Raw genomic sequence first — 20,284 nt, 5'->3', positions numbered from 1 at the left:
CACTGTCAGAACGATGGCTCCGAAAACAGGTAGAAAAGCAGATTTGTACCGTCACTAACACATTCAATTACGAACGGCAATGCGAAAGCGAAAGTGATGATGTTGAACACATCTTTATACTAGTATGGGGTCGTGTGAAAATATGCCATGCGAAACAGGGTTGCCATATATACAGGTTAATCTGTATTATTATTATTACTATCATTATTATTATTAGAATCACTCTTGCATACCGAAGATCGTAGATACATTTCAGACCAGGCCATTGCAATTGTCTCGTACTGAAATTTCGAGAAGAATCAGATATCTTAGAACTTCATAGCTTCAATAAAAATAAACTACAAATTTTTCGTACCTAGCTTCCTATATTAGCAAATTAAAAAGGAATTGTTTCAAGTTTGGAATATATAGTTGTAGAATAGTAGCTGTTTAATGTAACTAATCTGTACTTTAATGTAGGTGTATCGCTTCAAATTCTATTAGGGGCTGTCCATAAAAGACGTCACGCCGCAAGAGGGAGGGAGGTGTTTCCTAAAACGTGACCTTTTGTGACAGGGGGGAGGGGGGTAGGTTTTCGGAATGTGACGTCAAATATTTTCAATGAGCACATTTTTGAAATACCTAATTATATTACTGCTTTGCCCTATTTCCTGAAACAATCTCCACAATAAACGTTTACATTCTATAGGAAAACGTGTATTTGTAGATATAAAAACTTTTTCTTGTAAATTCGGAAATGAGTGATGCAGGAAATCATTTCTGTTGTGATCAGCAAAAGTGCACGGAGGAGCGAGTAAATTAGCGAAATTTATAAATTTTGCCTAATATGAGTAAAAAGGAAAAAAATGCCTTCAAACAGTTTAACTTAAGATGTGCACTGACAATTTGTTCAGTAATTTGATTGTCTAGCAATGATAATAGTATATCATAATAATTTCTCTTATCTGATTCTGATGCAGTTTATTCAATTATACTTATTTTGAAAAAGGGCGGGAGATCAACGATTTCAGACGTAGAACATGTCATGTCTTATCTTGATCATATGTGATTTTACTCCACCAACATAAAAGCTTATCGAATCATCCAATGATTGAACTTTCACTGATCAACTAATAATGAAAAGATTCTCCGGCAGTGATCTCGTTTTAATGAGGTTTTGGTCTTTATTTTCTCAGCCCTGTAAGCTACACTACGGAAATATTATTCTTTACCTAAAACAATAATATATCTGTGTACCCCTAGGAGGAATAAAACAGATGATTTAAATGTTTCATCAATTCCAACCAAATACTTTTGTTAATTTATATAATTGATATTAATAAAATAATTCCGATGATTTTGTAGATTTATGGATATTTTTTAATCTAATGACAGCATGTAATAAATCGATTTTTCCCTCATATTTTTATGGGTTGTCATACATATTGAGAATTTATTGAGATGAATTTTATTTATTTTGAATTCGTGACACGTGACATAGGGGGGAAGGGGGGTCTTTGCTTCTGTGACAATTTGTGACAAAGGGGGGATGGGGAGTCAAAAATAGTCAAAAAAAGCGTAACGTCTTTTATGGACAGCCCCTTAGTGAAATAGAGGAAAGCTTGCACAATTCATACAATCAATCAACTAACTGATATTCGGAAAAGTGATGGGAGCGTGTCAGTTTTTTCGTATTCACGACATCCAGTTATGTCTCTGACATTACTCACCCGCCTTTTTTTTAAATATATACACTGGAATACTTTGCAAAACTGAAACTTAAACTCTTTAATCATCTGGACTTTCTTAATTCTTAGGAGAAGCAAATTCTCCTCTACTAGACATTTCTGGAACGATTTGCTCGTGGATGCAGCAAACTCGAGATCATTCCATCACGTTCACTTGTCAAGTGACGTTTTTTGTCATCAAAACAAGCTGTGCAGGGTTGCTAGAATTTCATTTGGATTTCATTCTTCGAGCTGTCAATATCAGATCGAACATTCTCACCCGAGCGAACGAGGGCGAGACGTCGAAGAATCCCTGCCTTTGTCCAAACATCCACAACTCGCACCAAACCATCAATACCAAGAATTTTTTCCGCAATTCTTCCAATTTTCCAAAAACAAGTTGGTAAATTATCTTGCCTTATAATCACCATCATTGCGCTGCATACGTTGATCGTTCTCATGGTCAATTTCGACCTAGTTTGTAGCTCCATCAAGTATTGGCTTGACCAGCGCTTCCAGAAGTTATGCCGAAGCTGCTGCACATGCTGTAGACGGGGCAGCCTATTTTCTGGAACACCATCGTACTTCGGCTCTGGAACGGCTGTCACGACACGATCGATCATAGAATGCATAAAATGATTTTTCGCACCAACAAAGTTTGTGCCATTATCGGAAAAAGGTACTCTGGAACACCTCGTCGAGACAGAAATCTGAGCAGCGCCGTAATAAATAAATCGGTAGATAAGCTTTCAACGACTTCAAGATGAATACCCTTTGTGACTATACACACGACGACACAGATGTATCCTTTTACCATAGCTCCATTCCGTTCAGTCTGCTTCAAAAGGATTGGACCCGCAAAATCAAGGCCGACCTTTTCAAATGCTAAAGCTCGATCACAACGGCTAGCTGGAAGATCTCCCATGAACTGACCTATTGTCGTTGGTTTGGTCTTGAAGCACTGAACACGTCTAGTCGTAATTTTTCGGACTGCAGAACGACCCTTAAGAATCCAAAATTCCCGACGAAGGGTCCACAGAAGAGCGGTTGGTCCAATATGTAGATTTTCACGATGAAGTGCGGTGATCAAGCTATCCACTATGGGATAACTATTTGACAAAATCCATTTATGCTTGCTTGGAAACGGTATTTTTGAATGACGAAGACGACCACCGACTCGTAAAATGCCGTCGTAGAGCTCAGGATTAATCGCGAACAATTTCTTACACGGTTCACCGTCCCCGCCGATTTCCTCTCCAAACTCCTGATACTGGATTACTCGGACAATCACCTTCGTAGATTCGTTCATCTCATTCATTATAGGAAATTGCTGCAAAGCACGTTCACACTGATTCTTCCTTGCCGCGTTCTGGCGAAAATGTAACACATACGCAATAACACGCTGAACCTTTCTGAAGGACTCGAATTTTTGAAATACAGGTAATTTTTCAAGAAACATTACTGCATGAGAAACAGCAACACTTTTCATTTCTGGCCTGGCTTCTAATCAGCATGTCGATTTTACCCGTTTGATTGAATGTCGAGTCAGCTAGTTTAACACCTGCTGGGAGCGTCCAGTTGCTTACATCAAAGCTTGACGAGGGCAACCCTGATGTCACACTATCAGTCACTAAAACTTGCACGCTGGCTCGGAAGTCGGAGTAGTTGGATCGGATTTCCACCACGCTACTAGTCGAAGAATGGGAAATAGTACTATTCTTACCGACATTCTACGGATGCTCCTTTAAACCTAGTTTGTTCATCATAGATCGTGAAATGAAATTGGCATGAGATGCACTGTCCAATAGAATTCTTCACGAGTGGGGCTTGTAATTTCTGTCCATAATTTCTACCACGGCGGTAAGAAGAAGAACGGACTACATTGGAATCTCATTGGAACAGGATGCGGTAGTAAGTTGCGCTGGTAACTAAAATTTTGGAATTTCTTTGTCAAGCTGTCAAAAAAAGACAAACATACTTGAAGGTGATCTGATTGATTGAAATTAAACATACATTGTCCATTGTTGAAAAAAAATTAGTGATCATTTTAAAACGGTCCGTAATCGGATGTTTGGCGAAGCTTCCGTTTCATGTCGGAACAGGAGCGTTGTACGGCCTTCATGTCAACTTTGCGAATGCATCTTTTGATTCTTCCAATCAACTGTTTGCAATTGGTGGCTCTCCAGTTATTTTTTTTACACCAAGGAGCTCAAAACCCCGAAGAAATCGTTGATTGGGCAGATTTGTCGAGTTGTGATTTTTGGGTACAAATGGGATCGAATGGGTATTCAGGAACGACTGTGTTTTTTTGGCGTAATGCGATGACGCTTTATCAGGCCAAAACACGTATTGTCCATCATGATGTTTTTGAAGAAACGGGATCGAAATTTTCTTGAAACATTTGTTCTGGTACACATCTTGATTGATTGCCAAACCAGAGGGCTTGAACCATGGCTTAGAAATACCTTTCTCGGAAATGGCAATGTACAGCATCACTTTCTGTTCAAACTTATGTTTAACTTATATTTTATGGTCGGAAGTGCAATAGAACTATCCGTTGAATAGTATCGATCGTTTCCGGGAATCTGCGTCTTCGAAAGAGGAAAATAACTTTCGTCGTCCAAAACAAAACTTTTTCCAACCAGCGGCATTGGGACTTCAGCGTTGAAATCTGTGCGTCAGTATATTCCGGGGCTCGTGTCTTCTTTCGGCACTTTATTCCGATTCTTTTCAACGTTTTGCAGATGTATTGGAGAGAACAGTTCAATTTTTTTGCGGAATCCCGTTGGCTCAGTGAATCCTTGTTGTTGAAGGCATGAGAAAGAGAACTTTTGCGTCCATAATTTTGGCTGGTCTTCCACTAACTTGCTTGCGAGCAGTTGTTGGGGATTTTAGGGTATGATAAAGAGTCGAAGCCGCAACATTTTTGCTTTTAAAATGTTGTACCGTATACTTTTTGCCGAGACTTCTGTGCAGTTCGTAGAACTGTACAACGCGCTCGCGAAATACTTCTTGTTTCGACGACATATTGAGCAAACTGAGCAAGCATAAACAAAACAGAAAATACTAGCAGAAAGAGGAGAGAGAGAGAGAGAGAGAGAGAGAGAGAGAGAGAGAGAGAGAGAGCGAGCTAACACATACACACTCTTATTTTTCTCTGAGCTCGTTTGTTGCTAAGCCTACAGGCCTCGAAAAAAATCCAAAATTTTAGTTACCACCCGTTACGATGAGCTTTTCTTTGATGCATCGTTAGGGTCTTAAACTCAGGATAAGTGTAATTCTGATGACCTCTGCCACAAAATTCACATTGATGCTCATTCTCTGTGTAAGCTACGGTTGCATGTGACTTAGCAAATGTTTTATTCGATGTGGTGGCTTGCTTAACTTGGGTTTGTGTCTGGTTAGGGTTTGTATACTCGCATCTTTCAAAAGAACGGAACATTGATCTTTCAGGAACTACAACATTATGTCGTATCCGGGAAGGTCACCATGCTCGACGGTCGACTCTCAGCGCCTTCTGGTCTCCTTGTCCAAGGCTGTCGCAAGCAAATGAACCACGATCTGCTCAGACACTTCTGTGAACGGTTGCTCCAGAAATTTCAAGCTTTCGACATGTCTAGTGCACTCCTGCACCAAGCTTCGAAGTTCAACATGGTTTTCTTTTGTCATTTTAGTTAGATGCAATAGACCATGGATGTGTGTGTCTATTGCGTGACGCTTATTCTCGTACTTTTCTTCGAGAATTTCTCTTGCGTGAGCGTAGTTACCCTCATTTATGGTTTTTGCATCTATCAAGCCAGCTGTGCTACCCACTAATGCCTTATCGAGATGGCACAGTTTTTACGGCTGGTGGGTCGGGATTCTTATCGATTAGATCCAAAAACATGGCTTTGAATTTAGGCCAGCTCTCATATCTGCCATCGAATGTTGGAATTGGCATTCTTAGAGGTGGACAACTAAAGGAACATGAGCGTTTTGTTGTGGAACAGCTATCGGAATGGAATTAGTTTGCAGTTCAGATCGGTCTTCGAGCATGATGGCAACCGAGTCACAAAGCTCGTCAAAGGCTTCGTAATGCTGATCATGATCACCAATCAGACCTATCCTCGGCAGACACTAGAGACACAATTTTCTCGTGTAAGGAGTATGATTCTGAGCAGATTCAAGCTTCTTGATGTAGACCTTGATCTGGGCTTGACTTAGCATGGGAACTTACTTTGCTTCTTGAGCTAGGATTGTATTGAATAATTTGGTCACCTTGCCTTTAGTCAAACCGCGTCGATGGACAAGAGTATCAAGTTGCGCCATGACTAGCAACTTCTCTTCGAGCTTTATTTTCTTTTTGTTGTGTTTCTTTTTTCTTGGAGTGGAACGATCAGGTGTAGACTGCCCAAGTGCAGAACTAGCATCAGCATCTTCCAGCGGACAATCGGATTGGACTCCGGCATTCGTACCAGAGCGGGAAAATTTCAAGCCTTATGCTTGAAACAGGAACTAGCCCCAAGTTGCTTCGTTTCTCCTTTCGTAAATTTCACCCACTCACACTGTTCTTCCCTTTTTATAGCGGTGACCCACAGTTCGCACAGTTTACAAGATAGCAGCGGCGTTTCAAGTACAATTTTTTACTTTTCGTCTTCAGCACACATTCACTCTTATTGCACTTGTGGAACTTCCGAGATAGCTTCTCGTACTTCACTGAACTCACATTCGGCTCAAAGGTTCAATTTTCTGTTCAGACGGTGGACTGTAAACACCTGTATTGAGAACAACTTCTCGGATTAATTATAACCAAAATTGAGTGGACCCCTTTCTTTTTAAATATGTACACTGGAATACTTTGCAAAACTGAAACAGAAACTCTTTAATCATCTTGGCTTTACATACTTGTTGGGAGAAGCAAATTCTCCTCTACTAGACATTTCTGGAACAATTTGCTTGTGGATGCAGCAAAGCTCGAGATCATTCCATCACGTTCACTTGTCAAGAGACGTTTTTTTGTGATCAAAGCAAGCTGTGCAGGGTTGATAGAATTTTATTTGGATTTCATTCTTCGAGCTGTCAATATCAGATCGAACAAGCACATTTGTGAATTTTTAATAACGTTAGCAAAGTGAGGGAAAAAGTTATTAACAATCAAATGCGAAGAAGAAAATCGGGGAACTAATTCTGGGGCCGGGGTATGTTGGCCGAGTATGATGAAATATGTGAAACACATCAAATGAATCAATGGAAAACGCTTATTAGTGGAAACAACTTAGAGCAATTGGAATCATGAGAGGAGAGAAAAAAGCGAGAATTGAGCAGATATCACTCCTTATAAGAAAATCGTAGTAACTCGTAGTAAGAAATATAGAAATCACCAATATTAGCGTAACATCTAAGTTCACTCAAGAAAAGTTAGCATTTCACGTATACACTAAATTTACAACTCGGCCAACCATTCAAAACCCAAAGAAATGGTATGATGGTTTAAAATGTGTTCTCTTATTTCTGCTAGTGTAAATCGTAATTATTCTAGGAAACATCCATTGGGGTGGATGATTCCGAAAATTATTACGATTTACACTAGCAGAAATGAGAGAACACTGGAAACCATCATACCATTTCTTTGGGTTTTGAATGCCCTTTCCAGCGGTACAATGTTTTTGGAATTCGGATGATAATTGGTTTTCGTTACGCATATTACTGTACAAAAACCAAAATTTACTCGAAAGTGCCGAAAAAAGAATAAACGGGTTCCTGCACAAACAACAACATAAAAACACTTCAAATTACGTCGGTACATGGTTGGCCTAATACTCCACCAAAATCACAATAGATGTCTCCTTTGCGCATAATAGCCCTTTTATGAAAGCCTTTTGGTCAACCGTCCCCTTCGGAAAACTAGCCCCGGTCACCCCTATTTCAAATCGGATCTTAAAACTCTTTCGAGATTCAAATCTTGATTGTTGTGAGTCGATGTTTAAAATTTCCTACCTCCATATGGTTTATGAGGTAGAAACAGGTACGATATTATCAAGATTAATATCATCATCATTTCGATTTGTTGGTCTGGCTAGTTCGTGACTAAACTCATTTACGGATTGATAACCCCTAAAAAAGCTTTCTGTCTCTCTCTTTTTCTCTCTCTCTGTATATATAAATTTTCTTTTTTAATTGTAATTCCAGTGTTCGTCAACGAAGTTGGAAATGATTTAGCACAAGTTGCAGTTGATGTTGCCTTGAATTATATCAGAAAAAATCCCAGCTTGGGGCTATCTGTGGAGTTATTGTCAGTTGAAGGAAATCGAACAGATAGCAAAGGATTATTGGAATCATGTAAGTATTTATTTGATGAACTACTTGTTTTTGGATTTAAAAATATCTTACACCTTATATCAAAAATTAAATTTGGCAGCGTTAAATTTTTCTGTCATAGTTTTCCACGTATAAAGCTCAGTGATTTGTTTGTGGATTGGTAACATCTAACTACACATAAAACTCATTCTACGAAGTGTTTCTGCCATTAATATATGGTAAACTGGGAAGAGACACCGCACATTTATTTGCATTCAGTTAAAATAAACAGTAAGTAACGAACAATTACTGCGAGTATTTTTAAAAATACTACAAGCAACACTTATTAAAAAGACTGAGGAAAAATCAATGATTATCCTAATAAATTATTAGCAACAAAAACATGTTTCTTTTGGGAGCGATATTTCTTTACAGAGTGGGTAAGGAAAAAGAAGTACTCGGTTTTGATTGAAAATATAACGGAAATCAGTATTTTTCCTTTATTTTTTAATAATTTTCACAGGATCGAAAATCGAGAAGAAGAAAAATTGAAAATGTCTACTGGCTTTCTTAGATACATTTCATGGCTGCTTTTAAATTTTCTGCATGCTGTAAACAAGAAACAAAACATTTTCTGATCAATTTTTAGAGTTCGAGAAGAATCTCACGCCAAGCGTTTCGTATGCATCTCTAACATACTTTTAGTGCAGTGTATTTGATTTTCTTAACAATAAGGAGTGTATCGAAAAGTAGTTAGCAACATTGATTATTGAATAAAAATGCGAAAAAAACATATTTTGACATCAGTTTTCGATATATTGTAGAAAAATTACATTTTTATGCATTTCAATGATTATATTGAAAAAAAACTAGTTTCTGTGAAACGCTCGCACTTTGGACTTGACATTCTTCAATAAATTCTGCACAGTTCCTTTTGTGACTTTCATGGTGCAGCTGTCCAGTTTTTTTTTAACTCCTGCATGTTTGCGACACTTAACTCCTGCATGTTTGCGACACTGTACCTTCCTTCCGAAAGTGCCGCTAGACAATTACCCAATATCTTTCAATTGGTCGAAGATCCGGGCAGTTCGGTGGGTTGATGTCTTTTTCCACGAATTGTACATTATTTTTTGACAAACACTGTAGAACGGAGTTGGCGTAGTGGGCTGAAGCCAAATCCGGCCAGAAGAGAGGAGGAGCCTTATGCTTTCTGTACAGTGGCATAATTTTCTTCTTCAAACATTCTTTCTTTCTGCGGTTCGGGCAGCGCTCGAGAATCTTTCTTGGCGTAGGTTTCGTCGTAGATCAGGATGCATCCGTCTTTATTCTGTATAATCCGGTTATTTTCTTCACCTTCTGTTTCTTGTACGTTTTCAGGGAGTTCCGAACTTTGATCCGTTGAATCATCCCGATGCTGGTGTTGAGCTGCTTGGCCAAATCCCGTGTCGATGCCGATGGGTTTTTCCTGATGTACTCAACCACTTTTAAGTCCCGGCCGGCTGGCTGGGACCCGTTTTCCTACCGGATCGGGGCAAATCCTTCATGGAAAGGGTCTTACCGAACTTCTCGGTAATATTTTTGACACTGGTGTGGTGCACTTTCACCCGTTTTGTAATATAGTTGTACGTGACACCACTTTCTGAGCACCAAGTGTGTAGAATTTTCTTTCGCGTTTCCGCATCAATTCGACTCATAATGGAAACGATAAACCGTACCGAAACCAATCGATTGTGACATGTAAACAAACGTGTCACCACAAAACACGTTGGAAAAAATTAAGCCATTTCAGAGTAATAACTGTTTGAATGTTGCTAACTACTTATCGATTCACTCCTTAAATATAATTTTAAAAAAACCGTTCTAATCCACCTAGTGGTGTAATAATGCCTCTCTCATATTAATCATACTATCATATATAATACTATGATATTCTTCGGAACAATTTTCTTCGATTCTTGAAAAAATAACCGAATTCGGTTTGTATGAACATCTACTGATAAAAACTATCATATGGAGAAGATTTGAGACAGATTTAGAATTTCTTTTTACGGTTTTGCGATATTTTCAGTGATGGTATAAAATGTTTAACATACTTTACAATATATTTCCGGATCCGAAAATCGGATCCAAATCTAATTCAGGATTTTTTTATGGGACCGCAAGACCTTTCATTTGAATCTAAGTTTGTGAAAACCGGTCACGCTATCTATGTGAAAAGCCAAAACACATATTTTCTTTTTTTTTGCATTTTTTACCGCATAACTCCGGAACCGGAAGACCGATCCAAATGAAACTCATGAATTAATGATGAGACCTAAAGAGCTTTCATTTGGATCTAAGTTTGAGAAAATCGGTCACGCCATCTATGAGAAAAGTTGGAACACATATTTTCATTTTTTGTACATTTTACCCCATAACTCCGGAACCGGCAGTACGATCCTAATGAAAATCAGAAATTTAGTATGAGACGTGACCAGCTTTCATCGGAATCTAAGTTTGAGAAAATCGGTCTACCCATCTCCGTAAAAAGTTGGTGCAATTATTTTCACAATTTTGTGCACATTTTACCCCATAATTCCGGAATTGGAAGTCGGATCTAAATAATATTCAGGAATTTTTAATGGGACCACAAGACCTTTAATTTGAACCTAATTTTGTGAAAATCGGTTACGCCATCTATGAGAAAAGATAAAACACATATTTTCTTTTGTCGTGAATTCGACTTACTTTACTATGGGGCGCCTTTTCAAAATTTACCCTCTGAGAGAGTGATAAGTTTTTGATCGTGAATATCTCCTGTTATATCTAACGAATCAACATAATTTTTGCTACATGCCATCGGAAGTATGATCACAATTTTATGATAAAACTTTCAGTTGTGTGACATATTCTTAAATAGTTCACAATTATACTTTTCTGAAATGTTTGGTATAAACGAGTATCAAAGAAGATAATTCATAAGGCGCGTTTGCCTTTCTCGTATTTTGAAAGCTCATAGCTCAGTGATCTGTAGAAGGATTTATATAATCTAACTACCAATAGAATCGAAAATCTTCAACTTGAACGTGTATTACAATAATATTGAAGTTTTTCAATAGTACACTATTGAAAAACCTGTTTGATTTAACCCATGACAGCACCAGCCAATCAGAACGCGAGATGTCTGTCTCTATACAAGAGCATCCATATAAAAGTTGAATGGTTCATTTTTCCTACCATTTGCTGAGCAACTCTTCCCGAAACAAGACACACGACAGTAACATCGAGGACCTGTCGTCTAATTGTTTCCCGATATGAATGCACGAGACACCGTCAGCACAATGACACCGTAAAAGGCAGCCAAAAAGTCCAGCAAGGCCCATTGCCGAAACAAGACACACACGAGAACCATCTCAGATCTCAATATTTCCTACCAAAAAATTCATCAAGATGGGAGTTAAAATAATTTGCACCGTCACTAACACATTCAATTACGAACGGCAATGCGAAAGCGAAAGTGATGATTTTGAACACATCTTTATACTAGTTTACGAATATGCCGTGCGAAACAGAGTTGCCACAGATCAATATGTATTTTTGTCGCGATTACTTTAGTATGCGGCCGAAAACAAAAATTGTTAGGACAAATGTTTCCACTTGATTTGCGCATTCTACTTTCCAGGCGTATCAGAACTGGCTAAACTTAGAGCAATTTTAAATATTTCTTTATCACAGTGATGTGGTCATCCTGAAAAGGACGGGGTTTTCAACGGATGGCCAGCTGCAGATGGCGAGGGATGATTTTCGTTTTCGTTGTCATGGGCAGCGTTACCGGCCAATTCCAACACTTCGGCAACCAAGTACTCCATCACTGCCGCCAGATAGACCGATGCACTAGCACTGACACGCTCGGCGTAGTTCCCCTTCCGAGGCAAACGATGAATTCTGCCGCCAACTGGGCACTTCAGACCAGCACGGTTTGAGCGGGACTTTGCCTTGCCCTTAACTGTTCCTCCACAATATGCTGTTAACAGCTCGACGACCAATTCAGTATTACTGGCTGCCGCTCTGCTAACTCTCTCTTTTATATCGTTTCACTGTTTCCCGTTCTGCGTATAGGAAAGGAATTCTAACAAAGGGGACGTCCGTCCACCGCTACCACTAGCACGTATAAAAGGAAATGTGATGTGAGAAATAGCGTCATTTAAGTTAAAGTAGCTACTCCGAACGTACGAGACACCGTCAGCACGATGGCACCGAAAAGATGGCAGATTTGTACCGTCACTAACTCATTCAAGTACGAACGGCAATGCGAAAGCGAATGTTGAAAACATCTTTATACTAGTATGGGGTCGTGTGAAAATATGCCTTGCGAAACAGGGTTGCCATATATTATTATTATTATCATTATTATTATTATTATTATTATTATTATTATTATTATTATTATTATTATTATTATTATTATTATTATTATTATTATTATTATTATTATTATTATTATTATTATTATTATTATTATTATTATTATTATTATTATTATTATTATTATTATTATTATTATTATTATTATTATTATTATTATTATTATTATTATTATTATTATTATTATTATTATTATTATTATTATTATTATTATTATTATTATTATTATTATTATTATTATTATTATTATTATTATTATTATTATTATTATTATTATTATTATTATTATTATTATTATTATTATTATTATTATTATTATTATTATTATTATTATTATTATTATTATTATTATTATTATTATTATTATTATTATTATTATTATTATTATTATTATTATTATTATTATTATTATTATTATTATTATTATTATTATTATTATTATTATTATTATTATTATTATTATTATTATTATTATTATTATTATTATTATTATTATTATTATTATTATTATTATTATTATTATTATTATTATTATTATTATTATTATTATTATTATTATTATTATTATTATTATTATTATTATTATTATTATTATTATTATTATTATTATTATTATTATTATTATTATTATTATTATTATTATTATTATTATTATTATTATTATTATTATTATTATTATTATTATTATTATTATTATTATTATTATTATTATTATTATTATTATTATTATTATTATTATTATTATTATTATTATTATTATTATTATTATTATTATTATTATTATTATTATTATTATTATTATTATTATTATTATTATTATTATTATTATTATTATTATTATTATTATTATTATTATTATTATTATTATTATTATTATTATTATTATTATTATTATTATTATTATTATTATTATTATTATTATTATTATTATTATTATTATTATTATTATTATTATTATTATTATTATTATTATTATTATTATTATTATTATTATTATTATTATTATTATTATTATTATTATTATTATTATTATTATTATTATTATTATTATTATTATTATTATTATTATTATTATTATTATTATTATTATTATTATTATTATTATTATTATTATTATTATTATTATTATTATTATTATTATTATTATTATTATTATTATTATTATTATTATTATTATTATTATTATTATTATTATTATTATTATTATTATTATTATTATTATTATTATTATTATTATTATTATTATTATTATTATTATTATTATTATTATTATTATTATTATTATTATTATTATTATTATTATTATTATTATTATTATTATTATTATTATTATTATTATTATTATTATTATTATTATTATTATTATTATTATTATTATTATTATTATTATTATTATTATTATTATTATTATTATTATTATTATTATTATTATTATTATTAATATTATTATTATTATTATTATTATTATTATTATTATTATTATTATTATTATTATTATTATTATTATTATTATTATTATTATTATTATTATTATTATTATTATTATTATTATTATTATTATTATTATTATTATTATTATTATTATTATTATTATTATTATTATTATTATTATTATTATTTATATTATTATTATTATTATTATTATTATTATTTATATTATTATTATTATTATTATTATTATTATTATTATTATTATTATTATTATTATTATTATTATTATTATTATTATTATTATTATTATTATTATTATTATTATTATTATTATTATTATTATTATTATTATTATTATTATTATTATTATTCATTTTGGCACGCCGTCAATGCTTGCTTGTCATAGCGCGCGCGCTCTGAACTTTACCAGGTGTTTTCCGAGTAATTCGCGATCGCCGCGGTACATAAGTACACATATCAGCGAGTGAGGTGACAAAGAAGACGCCAACAGTGAAAGTCCGGTGCAAATCGGTGAAAAAACGGCTTAAAACAGTGAATTTGTTTTCTCTCAACGTGCTCCCGAAAGAAACAATAACAATAGTCGGCTAGCTGGCTGTTTGTTTTCATTCACCACTCCGGTGGCGTGGGTCGCGGTGGGCCCAAACAAAGATTTCTTCGGATAATAATAAGTGCTAAAAAGTTTTGGAAAAAGTGAAATTTCGGAAAATTTCAAAGGTGCTCGATACGTATCCAGGGAACACTACAGTGTGTCCCGTAAGTGTGTTAACACAGTGCGGTGCAAATTATTTTGAACACCTACAGTGAAAAGGTAGGATATCGGTTTTTCAGCCACTAATAGGCTATTTGGGGTAGGTAACGGGTGACCGTTACCACCTAAAACATGGCGGACGACCCGGGAGGGTCAGTCGGGCCTAGATTACCGACCTACATGGACCCGGCGAATAAATTCGGTGAGTTGACATTCCTTCAGCTGACGGGAAAGGATGGTGTTTCACTTCCGAAAAATCCCTTCATCATCGGAAAATCGGTGGAAAGCTTTGTCGGTGGACCAATCGAAAGCGCTAAATCCGAGGATCAGGGAAAGAAATACCTTATGAAGATTCGCAACCCTGCCCAGGTTGCCAAGCTGCTAACACTAACCAAGCTGTTCGATGGAACTGAAGTTGAAGTAGCCCCTCATCCACACCTGAACGTAAGTCGATGTGTCATTTCCTGCTACGACATTATCGAAATGGACGAAAAAGACATTTTGACTGAAATGCTGAAGGAAAGCGTTGTCCGTGTGCAGCGAATCACCAGGAAAGAAGGTGAAAAGAGAGTTAATACACCCGCGCTGATCCTAACGTTCTCCAAAACCACTTACCCGGAGTACCTCAAGATCGGTTTGCTGCGTATTCCCACCCGGCCATATTTCCCGAATCCTATGTTGTGCTATAACTGCTTCAGCTACGGCCACACCCGTGTCCGTTGCCCTGAACCACAACGCTGTTTTAACTGCTCTGGCGATTATCACGGAGAAGAGGAGTGCAACGAGGCTTCCCAATGCAGAAATTGTAAGGGTGATCACCGTCCTACCAGTCGACAGTGCCCTGTTTACAAGAAGGAGGTCGAAGTCATTAAAATTAAGGTCCGCGATAACGTGTCTTTCCCAGAGGCTAGGAAGCGTACTGAGCTACAGACAGGTGGTAGCTATGCCCAAGCGGCATCGCGATTTAGCGAATTTGAAAAAAGATTGCGGGAACTTGAAGCGACCGTGAAGGCAAAGGACGAGGACATAGCCAAACTGCGCGAAGAAATCAAGCAGAAAGACGAAAAAATTAACAGTGTGAACAATCTCAACCAATTGCTGAAACAGAAGATTTCTGATGAACGATCGCGCAGCGCAAGCCGTGGAAGTCAACATCATAACCAAAGACCAGTACCAGCACAGACTTGGTCGAATCCGGTCACTCGATCAAGTAGCCACTCTCCAGCCGTTCAGGAACCGAAGCGAGGCCCTGGCCGCCCCCGAAAGTACGACAAATCGGTCATATCGCCTGACCCTAGCCCGCCCCCGAAGAAAACTGCTGTCACTACACCCGATCCCATGATGATGGACTGTGTCAGCTATGAAGTGGAGATACCGGCCACACCCCCCAGTCAGTATCTTCGATAATTCCGCCACTCAACAACGTTTGGACCACCATGACGACCCTAGCACGAACACGGACAACGAGATTTATCGGTTCGGAAGCGGAGAAAGTGTAGTACCCCCTCCGACGCAAGTGCAGCAGGTTGAAGGAGTCGTCCGGGACGTCTTACCCCAACCCGTTGATGACGAATTCACCTCTGCAGCCGATCACACCACCGAAACATCTACGATACCGGAATCCTGGGATAGACGGCAGGGAGAAGGGATTGCCCTTCTTTGCCCTGGCCGCCGCCCTACGCAACCAACAATCAACCCTCTCATCGAAACCAACAGCCGAGAAACCAGCGAATCTACAAAAAGTCTTTCCCCAGTGCCGGCTGTTGCCGGTAATTCTGGAAGTAATCGTGTGGTGATGTTGGCAACGGCTGGCACTGTGGGGCAAAGCGTCCCACAGGTCAGTATTCCTATTCTCAATATTCAAACCGATACTGCTGCGCCCGTTGTTTCAGGCGAATGTTCCAGTTCTCTCGCCTGGCGAAGGCCCATCAAGATCCCGCACGACGTATATTACACAAAGCGCTTCCCCGGTGCCGGCTGTTGTCGGTATTGGAAAATCTAGTGTAATGGTTTCGACAGCGGCTGGCACTGTGGGGCAAAGCGTCTCACAGGCAAGTCTCTCCACGAACCGACTACCAGCAGCGGTTACTGCGGCATCTCCCTCTTTTTCAGCCGACTCATCTGCTGGAAGATCCACCATCAGTTCCGGTACGAACAGCTCCTGCGGCAGCTGCTTCGCACTCCAATGGAACCTGCGCGGCCTTAGGGCAAACATCAGCGAACTGAAGCTCCTCATCGCCAACCTCGAACCTTACGTCATTGCACTTCAAGAGACGAAGGTTAATCAAACGGTCATACCTCCAAACTTCGTTGGCAGGAACTACACGCTACTGTTGGAGTCAAACAGCACCCATTACTGGCAACATGGGGTAGGCCTTGCTATCCGAGAAGGCATACCGTTCGAGCGTCAGCAAATCAACACCTCCCTCCATCTAGTCGCTGCGCGTATCTATGCGCAGGTGCAGGTAACTGTTGTGTCCATCTACATTCCGCCTAGTTCAGCCCAATATCACACCGCTTTGAGCGAGCTCCTCGATAAACTGGATGGCCCGGTTATATTTCTGGGTGACTTCAACGCACATCACCTTGCGTGGGGGTCATCATCATCGAACGCGCTTGGCCGATTCATAGCTAACACGACATTAGACAGGAATCTTGTGATTCTCAACAGTGGTTCTCCCACACGCATCGACCCGGCCACTGGTCATACTTCGGCAATCGACGTTACCTTCTGCTCTAAGAGTCTGGCTCCCAAGTTTACATGGCGAACTCTTTCGGACACCCACAACAGTGACCACTTCCCGATAACGGTGACCATACCTTGATGGTCTAGCACGCGAACCGTGCGACGGAAATGGCTCTATGACCGCGCCGACTGGTCGCTGTATGAACAAATCACCGCTGAGACAATCTGCCCAGACATCGAGTGGAATGTTGACAGCTTCACGGAGAAGTTGATAGCAGCAGCTAACACTTCCATACCACGCACCAGCGGCCGAGTTGGACCAAAAGCGGTACCATGGTGGTGCCCAGAAGCGAAGACTGCCATCCGACAGCGACGAAAGCGCTTGCGGGCCTTACGGCGCCTGCAGAGATTCGATCCAGATCAACCCGCAGCGTTGGCTAGTTTTCAGGAAGCTAGAGCAGCAGCACGAAAGGCGATTAAAGAGGCAAAGGAACATTCGTGGGAGAATTTCGTAGCAACAATCTCTCCGGACAGCTCGACGACAAAACTATGGCAGACGGTGAACTGTTTGCGTGGCAGCCGGCAACAACGCACCATAGTAGTCAAGGGAGCGGATGGTTTCATAGACAATCCCGAAGAAGCAGCGGAAGAACTGGCCAGTCACTACAGCGAGAGATCAGCGACCTCCAGCTACCCTCCATCTTTCCAGATGGCGAAGGCAAGAGCGGAACGAGAGTCCATAGATTTTTCGCCCAATACCGAGGATGTATACAACACCGACATCACCCTGAACGAACTTCTGTGGGCTCTCGACAAAGGACGAGGTGCCTCTACAGGACCCGACATGATAGGGTATCCTCTGCTTCAACGCCTGCCCCTGTCCGTGAAAGTGACGCTCCTCGAGCTGCTCAATAAAATCTGGAGTAACGGAGAGTTTCCCGCTAGCTGGCGGAATGCCATCGTCGTTCCCATCCCAAAACCTAATTGTCACGATACCGGGCCTGCTGCCTTTCGGCCAATCTCGCTCACCAGCTGCATGGCAAAGCTGCTAGAGCGGATGATCAACCGTCGCCTAATTACTGAGCTAGAGTTGAATGGTCGGCTCGACAAACGCCAACACGCGTTTCGTCCCGGGCGGGGCACGGATACGTACTTTGCTGAGCTGGAGAAATCGCTTCCAACCGCAGACGAGCACTGTCTGATAGCTTCACTGGACCTGTCGAAAGCATACGATACTACCTGGCGACATGGAATAGTTCGCACATTGAAAAAATGGCGAATACGTGGTCGAATGCTCAACATCATACAGAGCTTCCTCTCCGAGCGAACATTCCAGGTGTCCGTAGGGAGACACTTATCTCGCGAACATCCGCTGGAAAACGGAGTACCTCAAGGCTCGGTCCTCTCTGTGACCCTGTTTCTCGTCGCTATGCAGCCGATATTCCAAGTGATACCGAAAGGAGTTGACATACTCCTATACACGGACGACATCCTCCTCACTGTGCGAGGCGCCAGAAGTGACGGGTTATACCGTAAACTGCAGGCCGCCGTCAAGGCTGCCGATCACTGGACGAAAAGCGTCGGTTTCGCCATGTCGGCAACAAAGTCCTTCATTTTTTACTGCAGCCCGAATATACGGAATGAACCTACAGGAGACATCACTATCGATCAGACTCCCATTCCGACGACCAACCAGCTGAGGATTCTGGGTGTAACCTTGGACCGAACCCTCACCTTCAGACCTCACTGCAAGTTGACGAAAAAAGCTTGCGAGGCTCGGTTACGGATTCTTCGGATGATCGGTGCCCAACACTCACGTGGCAATCGAACATCTCTGCTGCAGGTTGGATCAGCATTAGTCACCTCGAAGTTGCTGTATGGGATAGGACTTGTCAGTCGAGGAGGATCGCCGAATTTGCAGACTCTTGCCCCTGCTTACAACAAAATGGTCCGGTTTGCTTCCGGAGCCTTTGTTACCAGTCCAATAGTCTCGATCATGGCCGAGGCAGGGACCCTACCCTTCGAATTACTTGCAGCTCAAGCCACAGTGCAAACAGCCATCCGAATATATTCGCATAACCGGAATAACGGTACCCTTCCTCTGATCCAGCGAGCATCAGACCGGCTGGAAGAACTAACCGGTTCACCTCTTCCTGTTGTCGGCCAACTCACACGGCAGAGTAGTCGTGCATGGAACGCACGAAAGCCGGCGATTGTGTGGGAGGTGAAGGAAAATGTTCGCGCAGGAGATCCACCTCAGAAAGTTCATCCGATCTTTCGGCAAGTACTCGACACTCGTTTCCGCCATTCGACCGTCATCTATACTGACGGATCCAAGTGTGAAGACACGGTAGGGGCAGCATTCTACAACGTCGGGATAGCCCAGAAATACAGTCTTCCGAAAGAATGCAGTGTCTTCTCAGCAGAGGCATACGCCATTAAAATGGCACTCTCTGTACCGAATGTCCGCAACGAAGTGGTGATCATGACCGATTCGGCTAGTTGTCTCCTGGCCTTAGAAGCAGGACATTCTCGCCACCCGTGGATACAAGAGATCGAACAAATAGTGCAAAACAAATCCGTTCGTTTCTGCTGGATTCCGGGGCATACTGGCATCAGCGGAAACACGGAGGCGGACCGACTGGCTAACGAGGGCAAAACACAACCTGTCACCAATATCCCAATTCCAGCGGAAGATGCTGCAAGGGCAGCAAAACAGGCGATTCGCCTCCGATGGGAGAGGCAGTGGTTTGAAGCGAGAGACGTGAAGCTGAGGGAGGTCAAACGCGACACGCTTAGGTGGACCGATCGCGGCAGCCCTGCTGAACAGCGTCAACTTACACGGCTGAGGATTGGCCATACACGGCTGACCCACACCTTCTTGCTGAAAAAAGAAGAACCGCCGAACTGCGAATGTTGCGATGTAGAGCTGACGGTGCGGCATATTATCCTTGAATGTAGGAAGTACGATGGAGAGCGAAGAAAATACAACATCGGCAGCAGTCTATATGA

At 39.3% G+C, this 20,284-nt stretch overlaps 1 protein-coding gene across 1 annotated transcript in view; it reads left to right on the top strand.

Annotated features, from left to right (window-relative positions):
* LOC131433642 (ionotropic receptor 25a) overlaps positions 1-20,284 on the top strand; it is a 348,320-nt gene that overhangs the window by 48,969 nt on the left and 279,067 nt on the right. The window contains exon 2 of the mRNA XM_058600129.1: positions 7,875-8,024. Within this exon, the coding sequence (XP_058456112.1) occupies positions 7,875-8,024 (150 nt within the window). The remainder of the gene's footprint in view (positions 1-7,874; positions 8,025-20,284) is intronic.

This window comes from Malaya genurostris, chromosome 3 (assembly GCF_030247185.1).
Source record: "Malaya genurostris strain Urasoe2022 chromosome 3, Malgen_1.1, whole genome shotgun sequence".
In the NCBI taxonomy this organism is placed as follows: Eukaryota; Metazoa; Arthropoda; class Insecta; order Diptera; family Culicidae; genus Malaya; species Malaya genurostris.
Note: the sequence above shows the minus strand (reverse complement) of the source record. Positions and strands in the feature narration are given on the sequence as shown.